At 37.4% G+C, this 22500-nt stretch overlaps 1 protein-coding gene across 8 annotated transcripts in view; it reads left to right on the forward strand.

Annotated features, from left to right (window-relative positions):
• LOC119573221 (constitutive coactivator of PPAR-gamma-like protein 1) overlaps positions 1-22500 on the forward strand; it is a 91906-nt gene that overhangs the window by 13483 nt on the left and 55923 nt on the right. For 7 of the 8 annotated variants that reach the window (XM_037920338.1, XM_037920337.1, XM_037920342.1 and 4 more), the window contains exons 2-10: positions 1995-2433; positions 4000-4172; positions 8993-9106; positions 10192-10338; positions 11004-11171; positions 12195-12390; positions 12622-12692; positions 13890-14544; positions 18887-19044. In XM_037920338.1, the coding sequence (XP_037776266.1) occupies positions 2226-2433; positions 4000-4172; positions 8993-9106; positions 10192-10338; positions 11004-11171; positions 12195-12390; positions 12622-12692; positions 13890-14544; positions 18887-19044 (1890 nt within the window). In that variant the 5' untranslated portion in view covers positions 1995-2225. The remainder of the gene's footprint in view (positions 1-1994; positions 2434-3999; positions 4173-8992; positions 9107-10191; positions 10339-11003; positions 11172-12194; positions 12391-12621; positions 12693-13889; positions 14545-18886; positions 19045-22500) is intronic. The other variant, XM_037920339.1, reaches the window with a different exon arrangement.

Raw genomic sequence — 22500 nt, forward strand, 5'->3', positions numbered from 1 at the left:
TCTCTCTCTCTCTCTTCCTCCTTCCCTCTCTCCCTCTTTCCCTCTCTCTCTCCTCTTTTCCCCCCTCTCTCTTCTCTTTCCCTCTCTCTCTCTCTTTCTCTCTCTCTTCCCCCTCCCTCTCTCTCTTCCCTCTCTCTCTTTTTCCCCTCTCTCTCTCTCTCTCCCCTCCCTCTCTCTCCCTCCCTCCCCTCTCCTCCCTCCCCTCTCTCCTCTTTCCTCTCTTTTTCTCCCCTTCTTCTCCTTCCCCTCCCTCTCTCCCCCTTTCCTCTTCCCTTTCCCTCTCTCCTCTATCTCTCTCTCTCTCTCCTCCCTCTCTCTCCCTCCCTCCTCCTCCCTCCCTCCATCCCTCCCCCTCTCCCTCTACCTCTCTCCGTCTCCCTCTCCCTCTCTCTCCCCCCTCCCTCTCTCCCTCTCTCATTCCCTCTCTCTCTCTCTCTCCCTCTCCCTCCATCTCCCTCTCTCTCTCTTCCCTCTCTCTCTCTCCCTCCTCTCTCTTTCTCTCCTCTCTTTCCCTCTCTCTCTCTCCTCCTCCTCTCCCTCTCTTCCTCTCCCACTCCCTCTTTTCCCTCTCTCTTCTCTCCCCTTTTTCTCTCTTCCCTTTTCTCTCTCCCTCCCTCCCTCTCTCTCTCTCTTTCCCCCCCTCTCTCTCTCCTCTCTCTCTCTCCCTCTCCCTCCCCTTCCCTCCTTTCCTCCCTCTCTCTCTCTCTTTCCCTCTCTCTCTCTCTTTCCCCCTCTCTCTCTCTTCTTCCCCTCCTCTCTCCTCTCTCTCCTCTCTCTCTTCTCTTTCCCTCTCTCCTCTTCTCCTCTCTCTTCTCTTCCCTTCCCCTCTTCTCTCTCCTTTATCTCCTCTTTCCCTCTCCCTCCCCCCTCTCCCCTCTCCTCTCTCTCCCCTCTCTCTTTTCCCACTCCCCCTCTCCCTCTCTCTCTCTTCCCTCTCTCTCTCCTTTTCTCTCTTTTCCCTCTCCCCTCCCCCCCTCTCTCCTCTCTCCTCTCCTTCTCTCTCTCTCTCTCTCCCCTCTCTCTTTCCCCCCTCTCATCTCTCCTCTCCCTTCCCCCCTCTCCTCCTCTCTCTCCCTCCTCCCTCTCTCTCTTTTTCCTCTCTCCCCTCTCTCTTCCCCTCTCTCTCTCTCTTTCCCTCTCTCTCTCTCTTCCTTTTCCCTCGTCCCCCCTCCCTCTTTCCTTCTCTCTCTTTTTCTCCCCCTTCTCCTCTTTTCCCCCCTCCTCTTTTCCCCGCTCTCCTCCTTCCCCCTCTCTCCTCTTCCCCCCTCTCTCTCTCTTTTCCCTCTCTCTCTCTCCCCCTTTCCCCCCTTCTTTCTCTTTCCCTCCTCTCATTTCTTCTTTTTCTCTTCTCTTCTCATTTACTTTGGGCTTTTTCCCTTTCTCTTTTTTTTTTTTTTTTTTTTTTTTTTTTTTTTTTTTTTTTTTTTTTTTTTTTTTTTTTTTTTTTTTTTTTTTTTTTTTTTTTTTTTTTTTTTTTTTTTTTTTTTTTTTTTTTTTTTTTTTTTTTTTTTTTTTTTTTTTTTTTTTTTTTTTTTTTTTTTTTTTTTTTTTTTTTTTTTTTTTTTTTTTTTTTTTTTTTTTTTTTTTTTTTTTTTTTTTTTTTTTTTTTTTTTTTTTGTGTGTACGAGAGTCTTAGAGGATTCTTCTCAGGTGGTTGTTTGGAGGGAACCCTGAGAGTCTAGGAGGATTCTTCTCCCCCCCCCCCCCAAATATGTGTACGAGAAAAGAGGCTTTCTAACATAGGAGGTATAACTTCTCTTCCTCTCTCTCCTTCTCTCTCTCCCCCCTCCCTCCCTCCCTCCCTCCCTCCCTCTCTCCCTCTCTCTCCCTCTCTCACTCTCTTTCACTCTCTTTCTTTCTCTCTCATTTTCTATTTTCTTTCCCTTCTCTTCATAATTCATTTCATATAATTTCTTTGCATATTTATTATCACATATGTAATGTATGAATATCATTTTTTTGTCATGTATGTTCACAACATTCTTTATTTCCAGGTGTTGCTGCAGAAAAAATGAGGACTTAAAAAATTAATAATGTAATAAAAAAAGAAAAAAAAAAGAACCTTTTAATCATAATTGTTAATTAGAACCTCATAATTGATTAAACAAAAGTGAATTCATTATCATAAGAAAAAAAAAAAAATCAAAGAAACATCCCCTCCTTTACCTCCCCTCAAAAGATAAATAGAGAGAAAAAAAAATTGGATTATTTAAATTTTGAAAAAGATGGTGATACAAGACCTGCAACGTTTCCTCGAGTCACAAGTCCCCGGTGCCTGCGTTCCCGTGGATCTGCTCAAGATTGCCAAGAGTGTGAGCATCAGGCGTGGAAACCAGCGAAATGTTCCGCGAGGGGGGTATGGCCAGCCTCCCCTCACACTCGTGGTGGATGGAGAGTGCTGTTTGGACCGGCTCTACGGAGGATTCTTCTCAGGTGTGTACGGAGAGTCTAGGAGGATTCTTCTCAGGTGTGTACGGAGAGTCTAGGAGGATTCTTCTCAGGTGTGTACGGAGAGTCTAGGAGGATTCTTCTCAGGTGTGTACGGAGAGTCTAGGAGGATTCTTCTCAGGTGTGTACGGAGAGTCTAGGAGGATTCTTCTCAGGTGTGTACGGAGAGTCTAGGAGGATTCTTCTCAGGTGTGTACGGAGAGTCTAGGAGGATTCTTCTCAGGTGTGTACGGAGAGTCTAGGAGGATTCTTCTCAGGTGTGTACGGAGAGTCTAGGAGGATTCTTCTCAGGTGTGTACGGAGAGTCTAGGAGGATTCTTCTCAGGTGTGTACGGAGAGTCTAGGAGGATTCTTCTCAGGTGTGTACGGAGAGTCTAGGAGGATTCTTCTCAGGTGTGTACGGAGAGTCTAGGAGGATTCTTCTCAGGTGTGTACCGAGAGTCTAGGAGGATTCTTCTCAGGTGTGTACGGAGAGTCTAGGGGCCTGAGGAATGGGTTATGTGTAGGGATGCTGTGCAGGCTGAGTTTTCAGCAGTGTTTTTTTTTTATGTTTCTTGATGTGAACCTTGGAGTTTTGTACAACTTCGCAAAACCCAGAAAAGAAAGAAAATTCAGGGAACAATTTATTTATTCTGATGTAAGTAATTATAATAGATGAATAATGAAAAGTTTAGGAAATGTTGAGTTATTGAAGAAACTTTAACTATAAAATCATAAATTTGTTTGTGAATAAATTGATGATTTATATATAATTAGATTATGAATTTATATATAAGTAAATTATAGATTGATCTATAATTAAGTAAATTATAAATTTATGTATATAATTAATTCATAAATTATATAAAGATAGATTATAAATTTATATTTAAGGTAATCATAAATCCATATATATGTAGATTATAGATTTATACTTGAGTAAATTATGAACATATATACAAGCAAATTATATATATAAGTGAATTATGAATGATGATATTGTTAATATATAAATTTTTAGATTAATTAATAATATTGCTATTACTAAAAAGGTTCATAATGAGATATGTGATGACTTTGGCTGTGTCAATATCTATTTTTGTTTTCTGTTTTAGAGAGGAAGTTGTCTGTTAGGACAGATATTTTTACTATATTTGTATTTATATCAATATCTATTGCTCTCAGAGAAACTTATTTGGATTTATGTTTGGATTTTTACTACTATTTCAGGATTTCATCTGAATTTTGACAAATGTTTTTACATTTGGTGCTTTCCAATCTAAGATAAAAATCCTTTTAAATGGAAGTATAGTAGAAAATGCAACAGGTTTTGAGTGACATCATTAGCTCAAGGAGACTTTTACAGTACAGTTAAACAAGGCTTATAAGTTATATCAAAATATTCATTATTCCTCTTCTTTTTGTAAGGCAATGTGTATTGTGTTACATGTATATCATTAGAATAAATATATTATAGAAATCTGGGATTACCCAAAGAACAAACAAATATACTTTCCAGCCTGCCAGTATCAGCCTTTGCACTGAAGCCTCCCCTCTCCTCCATGCTTCCAGACTGGGTGTGCGGTGGCCAGTGGAATCGCATGGTGCAGTTTTTGGCGGTGCTTATCCAGACAGTGCAAAGCAACAACATAGAGCTGGCCGTGTTCTTCAATGGTGCTCTCGAACAACAGCGGCTCAACGAGTGGTCGCGTAGTCAAATTGCCCTCCGCAGAAATGTCAACTCGGTGAGCTCTTGATTCTTGTTAGGAGGTTGTTATAGAGTTGGATGCTATGATTATTGTGATTGTTATTGTTACTTTTGTTTTTATTATTCTTAAAATGGTAATTATCATAATGGTGAGTAGGATGATTATCGTAATGATAAGGATGATAATTGTCATCATGACTATTGTTATTGTTAAGGATAATTATTATAATTCTTTTTATTGTTCTTAATACTTGATTCACTGGTGTTTATATTTGGCTTTTTCTTGTGAAGATTAATTGAACCAGGAAAGTAATATGCTAGATCTCCAACTTCAGATGAAGAATAAGATAAGATTTATCATTGAGGTGAATTTTTGATGTTTTAATTAAATATGTGATACGATACAGATTTATGGATGTGTTTATCACATTTTTCATCATTTTTGTATACAGAGAAACCAAAACGGTTGTAGGTTAACCTTTTGTATGTACTGTCTGCTGTGCATTTTGTTGCACACAGATGGTTCAAAAAGTTCTCACCAGTGAATTCATTAAAAGGGCCTGCAGTATGTCGCCAGCTTTCCCCACTCCCTAAATTTTGGGGAAAATGTTTATTTTCTTTCCAATTCTGTTAATATGAAAACTGTTTTTGATCATTTTTGGGATAACACTGTTATTTAATTACTAATTTTAAGGAAAAATTAAGAATCTCACTGAAAGTTAAGGAAAGGGTAAATAGGTCAGATAAGTGGAATTAATAATTAAATCCTTGGTATTAAGTACTTGTGGAACCATCTGTGTGTAAACATTTTGCTATCGTGTTACGTGTGGCAGTTGTGACTTGTACTGGCCTTCACACCAGTGATGACTATAGCCCTCACAGTGGGTTATTTATAAAGTTTTTATAATTTTTCAATTTTTCTCCTTATTATGTTATGTCATGCGACATCTCCGGACACCAGCTCAGGGCTTGTAGAGTGACCTTATTAGCTATAAAACCATATAAAAAGGCTGGCACAGGTCACAGTAGTCATTAGCCAGCCCGACCTTTGCCTTTTAGCATGTCTTGCTAGCTGTATACTGTACGCTCAAGAAGACCTTGTTCTTCTGCCATCCACTCCCTCAGTTTTGAGGAGAAAGTGGATGAATCCCAACCTCTAGGAGTATTCATTGCTTGAGGAGTGTGCCTGATCCTCTGCTGTATCTCATTTGTCATTTCTATAATGAGGAAAGTGTCGACACTGACATATGAGAAATGCACACTGCCTTTGAACCAGTGAAGGACTGATGATTATTCTGGTGAGTTTTATCCCATTCTTTGATTTACAAAGAGCATCACTGGCCCTGTTTGCATATTCCCTTGTGTTTCTGCTTAGTTCTACTACTTTTTACTGGTAGATTATGTTTTTCTTTCTTATTCTTTCACAGATCCTATGCTCCTGACATGGGTGATGCTCAACTCCAAGTTGAATATTGGCTTTGTGTCTCAGCAGGACATTTTGGTAGACTCAAATGAGTCGCTTGCATCATATGTCAGGCATTAATGGGACTTCCTCCTTTGTCTGAAGGAAATGGACAAATGTCCCACAAATCATGTTGGCTTCTTTGCCTATCTTGGAGTCAAAATTGATCACCAGGATCTGGCTTGTCATCCTGACGAGATTTTCAGTAATTTCCTGACTGAGAAATGTTGGACATAATTACTCTTCAGCTGTGTACTTAACAGCAGCAAAACTGCAAGTGATTGGCTTTAGATGTTCTGGATTGACAATTTTCATCTCTTCATCCCCAGCTGGACCATTACTATGGATGGAAACCAATGGGCCTTTCAGGGTTGCTCAGGCTTTGCAGTGTGTTGCCTGTACAACCTATGTTCCAATGATGGGCCAAAGGTCAGGTATACCACTTCCTTCAAGATTTACATGGGGCAGGACCACGGGGACTTTCCTACCAGCATGAAGGCAGTAGTCAACCTCATGTAACAGGGTGACATAGTTATCAAGGGATATGAGCTCCACACTGACAATGGATATTGTATTTCATGACTTGCAGACTTCTAAGACCAATGCTCTTGGCATGGTTCAGTATAAATAAAAGTTTGTACCAACGGGCTTGCAGGTGAAGGGGCAATGTAGATCATCACAACACCCAAATGGGTATGATGGCATTGCAGTGTAAGAATAAGTGACCAGTGATAGTGCTACCATTGGTGCACATGAGCAACATGGTCACCCTGCCACCAAATTGTGAAATCAAGTACAAAACCTAAGGTTACAGCTGACCTTATAAAAATGAAGAGTGAACCTGAGCTTGCCCAGTCTTACCCAGCACAATGGAGATAATAAAATGATGCAAGAAGATCTATTTTTACCTACTATATATGGTGATAAAGGAATTCTTTAGCTGTTGATAGGGTACTGGGTGGTAAGATGACTCAAGATGAATTAACCCGTTATTCCCGGTTGTCAAAATCTCTGAGAGCAAATAAACTCTGGTGATATCTGGCAACAGCCATACAGTGGGCACGGGAGTCCACTGCGTGAAGCTGATCGTCCCGCTCCACGTGCTCTGGCGTGTCGCGGCACGAACGAGCTTACCCCGCCAAAAGAGCGGTTTACTATGACGTATGAATACGTCACCTGTCAATAACGGGTTAAAAAAAGAGCTTGTGAAGGACCTCTTGCAGCATGGAAGGATGAGGAACCTTCCAGACCCTGCTCAATCCTAATCCTATTGCTCTTGGTGATGAAGTCATTATTCATATGCCAGAGGTCAGTCCATTGAATTGCTGGAGGCAGAAGTTTCACAGATAGGAGGATCGAATCATGTAGGAGATGCAGCATTGCTTTGTGTATGGCTCCTTGCTTCAAGGAGTACCATGCCCTTCAATATACTCCTTAACCCATTAGATTTGGGTGCTTCATGGCCCACACATAGACCTAAATCTGGGAAGTAGGCTAACTTGAGTGTTGACTTTCCCATATATGGGGCATATTGTCCTATGAAAAACTCTATGGGTTGTTAAGATTCCTTATCTCCTCCTTCTAAAGTTATGTTTTTTTTTTTTTTTTTTTTTTCTGTATAAACATTTTTTGCTGTTTTGCCAATTGTCATGTATCAACATGGTAATAGATTGTTTTCCTTTAGCAAACTTCATATTATCTCATTAGGCTAGTCACAACTCTGTGCAGTAATAGCAATGGGTAACACTGTATTATTTGTGTCATTTTTTGTGTGCATTCCACCCTTGTTTACTGGTGGAAATAATTCAAATGCCCCTTCCTAAGCACCCACTGAGTCTAGTCATCCCTCAAGATTAGTGGGCATTCATAATGAGTCATTCCCATCTCCTTGGCCCTCTGGCAAATTTTTCATGACAGCACATTCCCATCACCTGGCCTTCAGCCAAATTTTTTCATGACATGATGGTCACATCACCTGGATTCAATGGGTTAAGTATGTGTATACATCCTAAACAATGTACAATTGTACAATTTTTTTTCTTTCTTTCTTTTCCTTTTTTACCAAAGTAAAACTTGTGAAATATTCATTAAGTGTTTTTGTCCTCCTGTGAAAATACACCACTGCTTTCATACAGTAATCTGGTACACACACTAAGTCAAGAATGTCTTTTATGATATATATGGCTAAGGTAAGCCATTAAATATGAACATAGAATAAAAATGGTTGGAAACATTATCTGTAAACTCTGCTGAAACTCAAATTGAAACGGCCAGACTTGACAATACAGACCAACATCCCTGCAGGATATACAAATTGCTCTTCATTGTTCCCCAGGTGTGCCAGAGAGTAAATTCTTTCCCTGTTGCCAATGTAAAATCACTGTGAACATACCATGTAGGGCATGTTATCCCAGTGAGAAGGGTTGATGATATGACTATTGAAATTTGATTAACAACAATAATGATGATTTAAAGACCGTCAACCCTTTGCTGTCATTCATTCTATTACCATACATACCTCTCTGCTGTAAGACCACTAAGTTTGTTGTTTGGTATAAAATTTGATGTGTCACTGGTTTTCTTTATACAGGCACTTGGCAATTTTTGAGTGATTGCTTTATTAGCCATCAGTAGTAAGTAATTGGTTGGCATTCTCAGTCTCACTCTGGAATGAGTATGTGTTTGTGATTTTGACCTGCAAAGGATGGAAGGCCGGAGAAGCAAGGAGCAAGCCCTGCAAGCCCATTAGGAGGCAATAAGTGACTATCAACCCACTCATGCTTTCATTTCACTTAAAAATAACTTATGACAGTCTTTTATGTCTTTAGTAGATTCAGCATTTATATTGTTGTTTTATGTTCTCAAGAAATTTGGCAGTATCTTTTTATTTTTTGTTCTTAGTGAATTTCACATTTGTATGGTTTTATTTTCTCTATTTATTTCCTGTAATGTTGTGAAGGATGTTTCTTGTATGGGTCAGTATTTAAGGAAAAAACATTAACAAGATATATGGGTATGTGATCATCTACTAAGAACCAATTAAATTATTCCTGATAATTTGTAGGTTCTGCCATTGTGAATTTTCAGTCACATACAAGTGCATAACCACTTAAGCATTGACAAAAGACTTAACCCATTGAAGAATGGCATGTTTGTACATGCCACCCATCCATACTCAGTATGCCTTCTCCAATTACATCAACAGATATTCATAGATCAGAATTTGATGGAAAACTACAGTCATATCCAGAAATTGGTGTAGACTTAAGAAAAAGGAAATATATTTACTGAAGAAAATAAGCTCCTATAATTTTTAAGGCCCTGAATATGTTGCTTGCAGTGCCCTTGGAAATTAACCAGCTAGCTAGATGTCAATTGCTGTCTTCTTTGTGCAGGTGCTGAAACATGTGACAGTGAAGGGTACTCCCCCACCCAAGGTGTGGTGGGTGGCTCCTGTTGGCTTGCGGACCTGTTTACGCATGGCCTTGCGTCACCTTAATATACAAGTGGTTAGTAGAGGAGTTTTTTTTTTTTCTCTCTCTCTCCAGATTCTTCATTTTCTTTTGCTTCATTTTCATTTGGTATATCATATATTGTTAGAGTAATGTTGTAATCATCATCATCATTAATGTTATAAATATTGTCTTTGATATTAATACTAACTCTGAGCCTGGGGATGAAGTAGAGTTTTGCATCACAGCTCACTTGGCTGTGGCTCTGGGCGACTTGTTTTCATGTCATCATCAGTATTATTATTTGTTTATTATTATTATTATTATTATCATTATCATCATCACCATCATCATTAACCCATAATTGACGGGTAGCATTCATAGTGGCCCGGGCCTCACTGCCGGGGGCTTATATCGTCGCCCGAGCATGCGCGACCACTCATGCCAAATACCAGCATCCCATGCCGTTTGTTCGTAATACTACGAAGATATGTTGTATTTTCAATTTTCATTATTTTTTACAGTCTCTACTTGCCAAACTTCCTGATAAATCGAGACTGAAGGGTATTTTTGTTGTTATATAGACTCCATAGTTGATCATTATTCGGTCTATAGTCCGAATAAAATAAGCAGTGTGTGGCATCATGGAGTTGAAATTGTCGGTTTGTTGCATTTTTTTGTTTATTGCATGGTAAAAATGAGAAAGTGTTAGAACCAACTTAATCACACTTTCACTGGCAAAAAAATAATCTTTTGCCGTGATTGTAACAAAAAAAAACTCATGGCATGTCCATGCATACTCTATGGCATGTGCGTACGTGCCCCCGGCAGATGGTCCCGCCATGCCATGGCATGTACGTACATGCCACCCGTCGGCAATGGGTTAATATTATAATTATCATTATTGTTATTATTATTGCGATTGTCCTCTTCCTCCTCTTCCTCTTCTTCCTAAAACTCATCCTCCTCATCCTCACCCTCTTCCTCCTAATCCTCATCCTCATTTATCATCATCTCATTGTCTGCTGTGTAAAATGGTATAAACCTTACATTTTATATTACAAACTGCAGCAAACATTTTTAAACATGAGTCATACAGAAGAAGAGTCCCTTATACAGTGTTTTTCACAACCTAACGGCAGCTTTGCACCATGGACGACCACCACCAAGAAGTAATTGCTTTCTGTCGAGAGAACAATTACCATGGACTCATGGCGGAAGATGCAGAATATATTATATTCGACCCCCCACGCTACTTCTCCTCACACCAGCTCAAACTAACGTACAAGGTAGGGGGTTTAGAAGTTTTTCCATTTTTCATTTTTGTTTTTGTTAGTATTTATTGTTTTATCTAATTATTTTTAGACTAAACTAAACAAAGTACCAGTAATGTGACTCAGAATTTTCACATTTGTTATGATTTTTTTTTTTATTTGGCCAGAAGATTTTACCATTTTTATACATGTTAATATTTTTAATCTGCCTTAAACTCATTTAAGATCCCTTATACGTTTGAGTGCTTGATGGAAGGACTATAGACATACTATATATCAGAGTATGTATTCAAAGGTGTTTTGAGACCTTATAGACACCACTAATGGGCTTTACATTCCACACTCATACATCGATGTTTCTGCACTCGTGGTGACTTTTCCGTCACTCCAGCCTTCAGCCAAAATGCTCACAATGGCAGGTTTGCGTCCCCTAGCCTACAGTCAGATTTTCCTGTGACGCATGTTCACATCACCCGCCCCTCAATTCAGATTTTTCATGATGGTCACATCACCCAGATCCAAGAGGTTAACAGTATATTTAGCAGAGACATCAGTCTAAGAATGCCTTTGGACACACATACCATTTTGTGTATGTATGTGCTTGTGAAATGGAGTACAAGTCTGTTTGAGAACCATGTGTAATTAAGGAAAATTTCCTGTGTTTTGCTTCTGCTTTCCAGGGGTCGCTGGAAACCAAAGAGTTTATTCTAGATGAAGTGGCGAGAGGTCTGGGTCTCCAACGCAACTATTTCTGCTTGCTGGCCGCACTCTTAGGAAATTATTTACTCACAGAATCTGATCTCAGAGATTTCTATGCTGCATTAGTTCCAAATTATGACAGACAACAGGTATGCTGCTCTCAAGGATTAGATATAACTTGTTCATATGTGTAATTGAATTTGCTATCGTTCATAAAAAAAAAATAATAATAATACTAATGTTGTGCATGTGTGAGTGTGTGTATATATATATATGTATATGTATATGTATATATGTGTATATATATATATATATATATATATATATATATATATATATATATATATATATTGCATATATAAATGTATATATTTATATATGTATATGTATATATATATATATATATATATATATATATATATATGTATATATATATTATATTGTATTATATATATGATATATTATATATAATATATATATATATATATATATATATATATATATGTGTGTGTGTGTGTGTGTGTGTGTGTGTGTGTGTGTGTGTGTGTGTGTGTGTGTGTGTGTGTGTGTGTGTGTGTATGTGTGTGTATACGTATGCATATATACATATATATGTATATTTATATGTATATATTAATTTATATGTTATATATATATTATATTATATTATATATTATATGTATATTATAATATTATTATATATATGTATATATTATTATATGTATAGTATTATATATAGTATATATATATATATGATATATTATATATATATATAGTATATATATATAATATATATTATATATATATATATATATATATATATTTATATTATATTTATATTTATATATGTATGTATATATGTATATGTGTTATATATATTATATATATATATATATATATATATATATATATATATATTTATATTTATATTTATATTTATATTTATATTTATATGTGTATGTATATATATATGTGTGTGTGTGTATGTATGTGTGTGTGTGTGTGTATAAAATTTTCATTTGTATGTGTATATCTGTAAGATATCTATATCTACCTGTCCATTTTTCAATCTGTCTATCGACCAATCTTTGTTTATCAGTCTATCTATTTATCTGTCTATCTTTATATGTAGGTGTGTGAAAACTGAATGCATGTTTATTATATTTTCTCAGACTCCACAAGAGGAAGTAATAAGAGCAGTTGTCAAGTTCATAGTCAACCGATGTGATGTCAATAACTTGCTTAGTGTTGGTGCACAGATATTTGGCTCCATAAGTGACCCTCGGGTTGCAAAATTCAAAGAGTCTGTACAATACTTCCTCAACGGCACAAAAGACGGCTTCCTGCGCTATAAACCGTTCCAGTCGGGTTAGTTGATATTTTGTTTGAATATAAATGCTCTGTGGTTGTCTTTGGGGGTTTGGGGGTGATGGGGGGGGGAGGAGACATATGAAGCACTGATCTTTTAACTTTTGGAATAAACATTTTGCTATTGTTATTGCCTTTTTGTTTTTAATACGTTCTCAGAAGAAAATGAAGATGAGCTTTCTGCGGTGATCTAGCAATCCTTGGAATTTTCATGTTCCACCTCTTTCCTAGGGAGACGAGATGGAGGTCACAGACAGTCTCCGCACCAGTCAGTTCCTAAACAAGAGGTCCAAGAATCAAAGGTAATGATGACATAGTTTTTATTTCCTTCTTGGAGAAGGATGGTAACTAATAGGGTAGGCATGTAGTCTTTATTAACATGATGCCAATGTTATTTATTTATTTATTTTTTTTTTTTTTCCTTTAATTTTTTAACAGATGTTTATTATGATTATCATCTTCATTTTCACGTCATTGCCATCACTGTCAGTGTTGCTGTTACTGTCACTGCCACAGTCACCACCACTATCATCATTGTCATCATCATCATTATCATCATCATCATCATCATCTACTTCATTATCATCATCTACTCCATTATCATCTACCCCATCATCATCATCATCATCTACTCCATCATCATCATCATCATCTACTCCATCATCATCATCATCATCTACTCCATCAACATCATCAACTTCAACTTCAGAAACAAAGACAAACACACACACACAAAAAAAAAAATAAAAAACAAGAGCAGTAATAATAAACAAGAGTAACAACAAATACATAAACTAAGGCAACAGCAACATTAAGGGCAACAATAAAGAAAACAACAATAATAACAAAAAACATCAAGAATAGCTAAAGCAGAAGCAGAAACAAAAACAAAAGCGACAACAACTACAACAACCATCAATGATCAGTATCACACACCACTATTACCATTATCACTATCACTACCATCATCACCAAAACCATCAGTTAATTTCACTGTCACCATCATTATCATGGTCACTGTTATAGTTATAATAATTATTATTAGCTTTATAATTGAAATTACTGTTATATTGACATTTATGATTATCATTAGTGCTCTTATCATTATTTTTTAGTGTAGCCTTATGTAGCAATAGCAATAGCTTACTGTAGTGCATTGCACAAGGCAAAGTGATGCAGGTGGTTAATAATGGAAGTTGACTTAAGACAATAAAAGTCTGGGGCTTATCTTCTGACTTTTTAGTTTGCCAATAGAGATGTTTTTAGGGCCAGAGGCCTCTATTGAGCATTGCCTCACCTTTTTCATTGACTAAATACATCTAGATAGATTTGAGGAGCCAGAAGAAGGCTGTAATCTCAAATTCTCAAAAAGAGAGTTTATGCATTTAAGAATACCTGAGTAGTTGAGTGTGTCTCAGTGGGATGGAGAGTGTGAGACGTAGTGTGCTGTGTGAGAAGGGCTGGGTGTGTGTTATGGTATAACAGGGTGTGTCCTACAGCACAGTGAGGGCTCAGACAAAGTGGACCTTGCCTCTAAGGGTGGAGGGCCACTGGGCCATCAAGGACATTCTGCTTCAAGCCTGGCTGTTGTCCCTGAGAAAGAGAACAGTGACAATGGAGGAGGGATGAACACCGAGGGGGAGAGCATTCCTGCCCCAGTGACACCCCATGTGGCACCACCTCAGATCGTGATTGAGGTGACGGGTCCAGGGAGTCCGCAGGGTAGCAGTCGTGGAGGGAGTGGCTGTGGCTCACTCTCACCTGAAGCAGCCCAGCTAGAGCAGGCGCTGGAATCCCGCCTGGGGGGGTTCACCATTGTGGTAACCGGGGAGGATGATGAGGAGACGCAGCACCTCGAGGACTGGGATGGGGAGGCAGGAAGAGGAGGAGGAGGGATGGAAGATGGAGGAGGAACCAGTCGTGGAGAAAGTGAATGTGATGGAGGAGGAGGAGGAAAAGAAGATAGTGGGAGATATAGGAGTGAAAACATTAAAGAGATCTTTAAAGGAATAGAGCAGAACAAAAGAGAGGAAGAGGAGGTGGAGGAGAACGGTGATGATAATAAGGAGAAAGAAAAGGACGAAGAGAGGAAGGGGGACCTGACGGTGCAGCCGGCTGACCTCGATGACCACGACCACGACTCAGGTATATTATGTTAGTATCACAGCCACACTTTAGCAGAGGAAATTATCATTATTACTACTTCTATTATTGGTGATTTTATTATTATTGTTATTACTGTTATTATAGATTTTATATTTATTCTTAATATTGTTATTATACCTTTTAATATCTTAATTTTTGCCATGATAAAAATCAACCTTGATATTTGTTTAAATGCTTTCACATAAATGTTGCATGCATTTAGATAGTTTTGTAAGCCATGCAGCTTGTTTTTTTTATAGATTGGTGAAGAGACCTGATCTTGGCATTTAAGACATAGACACTTGATGTGATGAAATATTACACATTGTAACTATTTTCCATGGTATTATTGTCACACAATCTCAGTCTTTTAATAGTATGTGTTAAACTCAGAATTAAAAGTAAAAAAACAAGCTTTTGGCTTCAGATTGGAGTTTTGAGTATTTTCATAGATGATCATAATGTTAATGTAAGTTGTTGTGATTTTATGTAACAAATTTTTACCGCACTTCACACTTGTTATTTTGTACTGCACCTTATTAAAACATCTGCTCATAAATATTTTTCTTGTGTGTGAATTTCAGGGGGAACATTTTGCATTCCTAAGATTTCAAGTATTATTGTAGCTTAGAAAAGTATTTACCCCTTAAGTTCAGCCTTAAATAGATGTGCAGCCATTGTCCGAGGATGCAGACATTTACCATATAATGACAATAATGACATGTCAGGGAGGGAGGAGGGGGTTGGGTGTTTTTTAGGGGCTCAGTAGGCCAATACCAGGCACTGCAAACATATTGGGAAAAAAGTTTTATTGGGATTTATTATATGAAAAGTATATATATTTGTAATATATTTTATTTATATATTTTTTCTCTCTTTTTTTTTTCTTTCTTTTCTTTCTTTTGTGTCTTTCATTTCTATGTTAACAATAAAAAAACATCAGATTGTTTTGGTATTGTACATGATTTTCCACACAGCATTATTTACTCATTCTGGAAGATCAGATCTTTGGTTTTGTAGGTTTAGTGTATTTTTTGTTGGAAATTAAGTTTTTTTTTTGCCAAACTATTTTCAACTGGATATTTTCCCTGAAGTTTACTACTTTTGATAAAATTTAGGGTTAACTTTTTAACATTTTATTTATTGACTTTTTTTCTTTTTTTTTCCCACATCAAAGATGTGATGAGAAAGCATTTAAGGGATCTACTTTTTGATGCTAGGAGGGCATGTATATGTGCCTCATGCTATGTGATCGTAGTTTAACTTTGTTTAATCATTGATGGCCCCACAAGTGCTTAGGTCCCAAGCCTTCCTAAATTTACCTGTTTGTCTTATTCTTCTATTTTTTTGGAAAGAAGAGTTTTATTAGTAGTACTATTAGCATGTATCCAGCATCAGTGCTGGATACATACACTAACATCTGTGGTTTTATTTTCTTAATTTCATGTACACATAGTCCTTAGTTACTTCAGAATCAGCTAAAGCAATGAGGTATACAAGTGAGGTCAGTCATATCTTGTTAATTAACTCATTGGTGACTAAGTGTCTCTGGGGCCTATTGTGTGTAAAGATTTTTAATGAAGAAATGTAGTTGAAGGCATATACATGAATTCTCAGTGTCAGTAGTAGTAAAGTGATTTAAATATCAAAACATACTTCCATTGTAAGAAATAAAAGGTCTTCAACAGAATGTGCTTCATACCTTAGATACTTTTAGTTTGTCTAGGTCTGGGTTTATGTACTTGGATATATACAGATATTCTTGAGTTGTGATGAGGTAGAATGAAGATTTCCTTTCTTCTCACATTTCATTTATCCCTTTTTTTAATTATCTGAAGCAAATGTAGTTAAAAAGGCATAATTAAAATAAAAACATGCATGCAAATAACCCTTTCTGTTAAGAACAATGCAATAATACATTATTATATTTTAAAGTATCATTGTTTTTGCTTTATTATACATTATTCAGTATTTACCTTAGTACAGGAGAAGTACTGACTTCAGTATTTAATTCACTATTATTCAGACCTGGAGTTAGAATGATGTGAAACTTTTAAGATTATATAATTTCATTTTCTCGTTATTTTTATTATTCTTTTCTTTCTTCATCATCCTGGTGATTATTGTCTTCCTCCCAATTTTCCTGTCCTTCTTTCCATCTCTGCTAATTCTTCCATTTTCTTCTTTTTTACCCCTCCCCTCCTCTTCCTCCTCTTGCTCTTTCTCAGTTTCCTCCACCTCCTCTTCCACCTCCTCCTCCTCTTCCTCCTCCTCCTCTTCCTCCTCCTCCTCCTCCTCCTCTTCCTCCTCCTCCTCCTCCTCCTCTTCCTCCTCCTCCTCCTCCTCCTCCTCCTCCTCCTCCTCCTCCTCCTCCTCCTCCTCCTCCTTCCTCTTTTCTCCTCCTCCTCCTCCTCCTTCCTCTTTTCTCCTCCTCCTCCTCCTCCTCCACTTCCTCCTCCTCCTCCTCCTCCACTTCCTCCTCCTCCTCCTCCACCTCCTCCTCCTCCTCCTCCTCCACTTCCTCCTCCTTCTCCTCCTCCTCCACCTCCTCCTCCTGCTCCTGCTCCTGCTCCTGCTCCTGCTCCTGCTCCTGCTCCTTCTCCTGTTTCTGTTCATCCTCTTACTTCTCCTCCTCCTTCTCCTCCTCTTCATTTATTTCTATTTATTTATTTATTTATTTTTTAGTCTTAACCCCTTCTTTACCATGCTGCCACCACCTGCCCTCCCTCTCCACCCTTATTTGAATCCAAGTCAAGGTCAGGGTAATGTTTATCAAAATTGCACTATTGTTCATTTTTATTATATTTTCTATGTTGCAAAATGCATAATGACCTTAAGATATACTGTTTGTGATATAAAATGTATTTCGTACAATTGTATATGTGCAAAGCTATACTTTACAAACCTTTCAATGTGCCCATAGATATAGGTGTTGCAGATACAAAAAGTTATATGCAAGCATAGTTTTTATCATGGTATCAGGTCTCTTAGTTTATCTTAGAATTCCCAAATACATTTGAAATATATTGCATAGCAATATAAATAATTACTAAAACTATGAATTAAATACTTTGGTAGAAATTTTTATCAGGCAAGTGTAGGGTGTGATGGTGTAGTGAGGTAGGGAGCGACTAGGATGTATCTAGGGGGGGTGGGGGATGTCACATGGTGCAGTCGTCTTGGTAACTAGATGCTCAACTGACAAGGCTAACTTTTATTGTTTTTGTAAGTATGTTACACCATATAGGTCTAAATATGTGCCCAAAACATTATGGAATAGTAAGTCATACCCAAGCATACCCAAATGATACCCTGGCTTGGCCATGACAGGGGAATAAAGTCAGAGTCAAGTTGTTAGTCCTTACAATAACGTTCCTGTGCACCAAATGGTCCCTATACTTAGCAGGCTTATGCTAGTAAATCTTATGGTTATTAGTTTGTTGCCTGAACTTGTGTCAGGTTTACCAGAGTAGTCTCTGTTGATTTTGGCAAAGAAGGGATTAATACTCTCTCTGTATTTGCATATAATATTATATTTATTTTTATGATTTTATTTCTGTCATGTTATGTTGTTAAAGGTGTAGTTCATGATAAAGGATACATATTGCATGAGTCTGTTTACATGAAAGGAAACATTCTGAATAAAACAAGTCATATAAGCGATTATTATTATTTTTATTATTATTATTATTAATATTATTATTATTAATATTATTATTATTAATATTATTATTATTATTATTTATGTGAAAATGACATTAATGGTAATAATTATAATGATAATGATGATGATGATAATGCAAATGCTAATAGTTGTTATTGTTGTTGTTATTATAATAATAATAATAATAATAATTATTATTATTATTATTATTATTATTATTATTATTATTGCTATCACTAATATTATTATCATTGTTGTTACTATTGTTTTTTTTTTTTTTTTGTTATCATTTTTGTCTTTGTTGTTATTGTTATTATTGTTGTTGATATTATTATTATTATTATTATTATTATTGTTATTATTGTTATTATTGTTATTATTATTATTATTATTATTATTATTATTATTATCATTATAATTATTATTATTATTGTTATTGTTATTATTATTATTATGATTATTATCATTATTGTTATTATTATTATTCTTATCTTCATTATCATCCTAGAATGTAAATCAACAATATGCAATAAACATGCTATGGCATAAATTAACTTCTGTCCATTTTGCAAACTTTTATTTTTAGATAATCATAAAGAACACATTGTTGTTGCATTATGACCCCCTCCCCCCCTTAGAGGCTACAGGCTTTCTACACATAAGGGCTAAAGCAGGAATGTGCTGCAGGTGGTGGTTGCCTGGGCTCGACGGCCTCAGGTTCGCCAGGGGCCTCCCTCTTGCTCTCGTCCTCATCTTCATCCAGCAACAGCTCGGCTGCCTCCCCGTACCGCCTCACACCCGATGTGTCGTGGGCAGCGCAGGTGTACCGCTCCAACCACACTTCCGTGAGTTGCTTCATGTGTGTGTGTGATGCATATTAGGGCTTTTAACTGCCCCCCAGACACTTGCTGCACTAGAATCCTAGCTCACTTCATGTACTTAGCTCACTTCAACTTCCAGGGAGGGTTTCAGAGTTGTTTCTGATGTAAATTATGTTTTTTGTTGTTGTTTTTTTTCCTCCGGTGAGTGGGGAGGTTTTAAAAGGTATCACTCTTGGTAAAGGATTGGTAAGGTAGGATTAAAGGTTTGTAAGTTGGGCTCATGTTAGGGTTTGAGATGTTGGATGATTTGAAGAGAAAGGTAGTGATGCTTGAGTTTTTTCTTTTCTATTTTTTTTTTTTTTTTTTTTCTTTTCTTTTTTTCATTTTCATTCACCCTCTTCATTTTGTGTCCTGTAATTTATATTAAAGTATGTTGTTTGGTCTTTGTTTCCTGGCTTTTTACACTGTCTTATTAATTGATTCTCTCATTCTCTTTTATTTTCTTTGCTCTATGTATTCAGCCCTTCTGACATTCTTCATATCTCCGTTCTTTTCTTTTTTCCTATTTCTTTTATCCTCTTACTCTATTATTTTTTTTTGCTTTGTGTTTTGTCCTCTGTTCTTTTTTTCCTTTGTTATATACATTTTACTTGTCTCATTGATGCTTCCTATCCTGTTCTCTCTTTGTTTCTCCATCTTTTATAATTTCTCTTTGATACTTGATTTCATTTTCCTATTCTTCTTAATCTCTCGACTCTTCTCATCTAGAGAACCAAGTAGTTGTCGAAAGGGACTAGATTTAGACTCAGGCTGTTAAGATAAATTTCTTGTTTTCATACCCCAGTGTGTTGTAGATAAAACATTTGGCTATTTTTCTCTTCTTTTATATTATAGGTTTCATAAAGATATCTCTTCATTTAGAAAAATGCTTCTGCTCACTGAACCAATGACTATGGATGCTAAAGATATATGCTATGTCCACAGTAATATTAGTTTATTGTTTACACATAGATGCCTCCACTTGTATTTGGTCACCAAGGAGTCAATTAATAGTTTTCCCTATCTCACCTGTATATGCTTTTCCTTGATATTTTGGAGGGATTCATTTTTATTTATTATATTTCTTGTTATTAGTATTTTGATAAAATTATGGTGATTATATTGTTAATAATAATATTAACCATATTGACATTGAAAACACATTTTCCTGCAAAGTCAAGGAATGGTGATATCAGGCACAGTCATTAGGGCCACCTAATTGACTCCTTGGCAGCTGAGTACTTACAGAGCTATCTGTCTGTAACAGCATTTATTAAATACTACGGTGGACAGTGTATATATATATATATCTGCAGTCACTGGTCATATACATATACAAAGACAGACATGCACCCAAACACGTGCACACACATAGACTTACACACACACATGCATGCACACACACACATGCATGCACACACACACGCATGCACACACACACACGCATGCACATACACATACACACACACATGCACATACACACACACATGTACATATACACACACACATGCACATACACACACACACACACACACACACACACACACACACACACACACACACACACACACACACACACACACACACACACACACACACACACACACACACACACACACACACACACACACACACACGCATGTCTCTTATTGTGTTGTTGTTTACCCTTCTACTGATGTTTGTAAACTTGTTGTGAAAGAGATCTTTTACACCAAACTCACTCCTGTGACTGACAGCTGTTCCTGGTGAGATATTCACATTGGATTGAGTGCAGTATCTGGTTGTGATTGAGATGGTTACAAAATATCTGTCAGTCCCTGTAGATTGGGAACTGAATCCATCCAGAATAGCCTCCTTTTCTAGTGCTTTGATAGGTCCTAGGAGGCCACAGTTGCTTGGTGATTGGGGCTTGCAACATTCCCTGGCATGTAAGACTCGGTCACTAGACTCTGGTAAAACAGGATTTCAATTGAAATTCATCTTTATTCCATGCACATAGATGATCCCAACATACCACACACCCTCCAGTGGGTTAGAACCTTTGCCCATTTAAACCCATGCCAAACATTTAAATTGTACACTGTGGTGAAAATTTTGCTTAGGGAATTTCTAGATGGTATACAAACATTTTGAGCCCATTTTGAAAAATGCTATATTTTGATTATACCCCCACCCCCAGGTATTGTAGAGCACCATAGTGAATACGGTTGTGGCCTGCTTGCTATGTCTACCTCAAGAAGGTGTTTGACTTAGTGAATCACAAATTCCTGTGAGAGGTCCTGAAAGTTCCAACATGAATTGTTGGATTAATAGCAAGCCTGTAAACTGGTACTGAAAATACTGTAAATTGTGGTGGGAGCCATTCTAGCTTCCGTGTGAAATCAGGAATGAGGCAGGGCTTTATATCTGCAGTAACACTTCAGTCTTTCCATGAATTGGATAATAGGGAGAGTGCTGTCCAATGTACTTGTGGTGTAATTCTGGCCTACATGAACGTCACTGAGCTTGACTTGACTTTTCTGATGCTGCCATCCTATTTGAGACTCTAGAGATTCTGGTGGTATTTCTCCATGAATTTAGTAATTAGGTGAAACCCTTGGACCAAGACCATGATCCAGAATTTAAGGAGCCTGCAAGGAGAACCTGCACTTGTAGTGAGGATATGAATCTCACACAGAATGTTACATACCTTACTAGTCTAGTTCTAAACTGTGGGCTATCAGACCAGGAAGTCAGTAGACGGATTGGCCTGGCAGCAGGCATCATGAACTCAACCATGACAAGAGTATTTGGAAATGACATTACCTTTGTAACAGGACTGAGCCATATGTCTTCAAGGCTCTAATACTGTAGGTCTTGTTTTACAGAACCAAAATCTATACCATGGAGTCTCAACTTTATCTTTGCAGCTAGTCCTTACACTGAATCATGGGTTAAAGTTGGCAGGACTGTGTCCCCCACCAACAATTAGTCAGTGAGGCTGGCCTACAATCTGTTACTTGCACAAGCTGAGACTGCCAACTAAGGCTATTCAGGCACCTGGCTCACTTCCTTGAGGATGATCCTTGCCCACCAGGTTGCCACCTCTTGAGACAACCCTGGGTGGAGCAGGCCCATGGAATGACCCAGGAAGTTGAGGCCTGGGACAATTGATCATATCTGTTGTGAGGAGTTAGAAATGGGCCAAGAATCCCTCTGACAGTTTGCTATGAGTAACCTTTGTAGATAAAATAAAGAGTGGATGTGACTATGCACCCTGTCAGCATTGGCCCCATTGATTGATTGACATATGCACTCCCAAACACCACCACATTTACTTATCCATACCCATGCACATTCATGCACATCTCCGAGTATGAATGCATAAAGCTCTGGATTGTGTAGACTACAAATGTGCATGCAAACATTAATATGTATGCTCAAATATGCATGATAAATAAG

This window comes from Penaeus monodon, chromosome 5 (genome assembly GCF_015228065.2).
Source record: "Penaeus monodon isolate SGIC_2016 chromosome 5, NSTDA_Pmon_1, whole genome shotgun sequence".
Taxonomy (NCBI): domain Eukaryota; kingdom Metazoa; phylum Arthropoda; class Malacostraca; order Decapoda; family Penaeidae; genus Penaeus; species Penaeus monodon.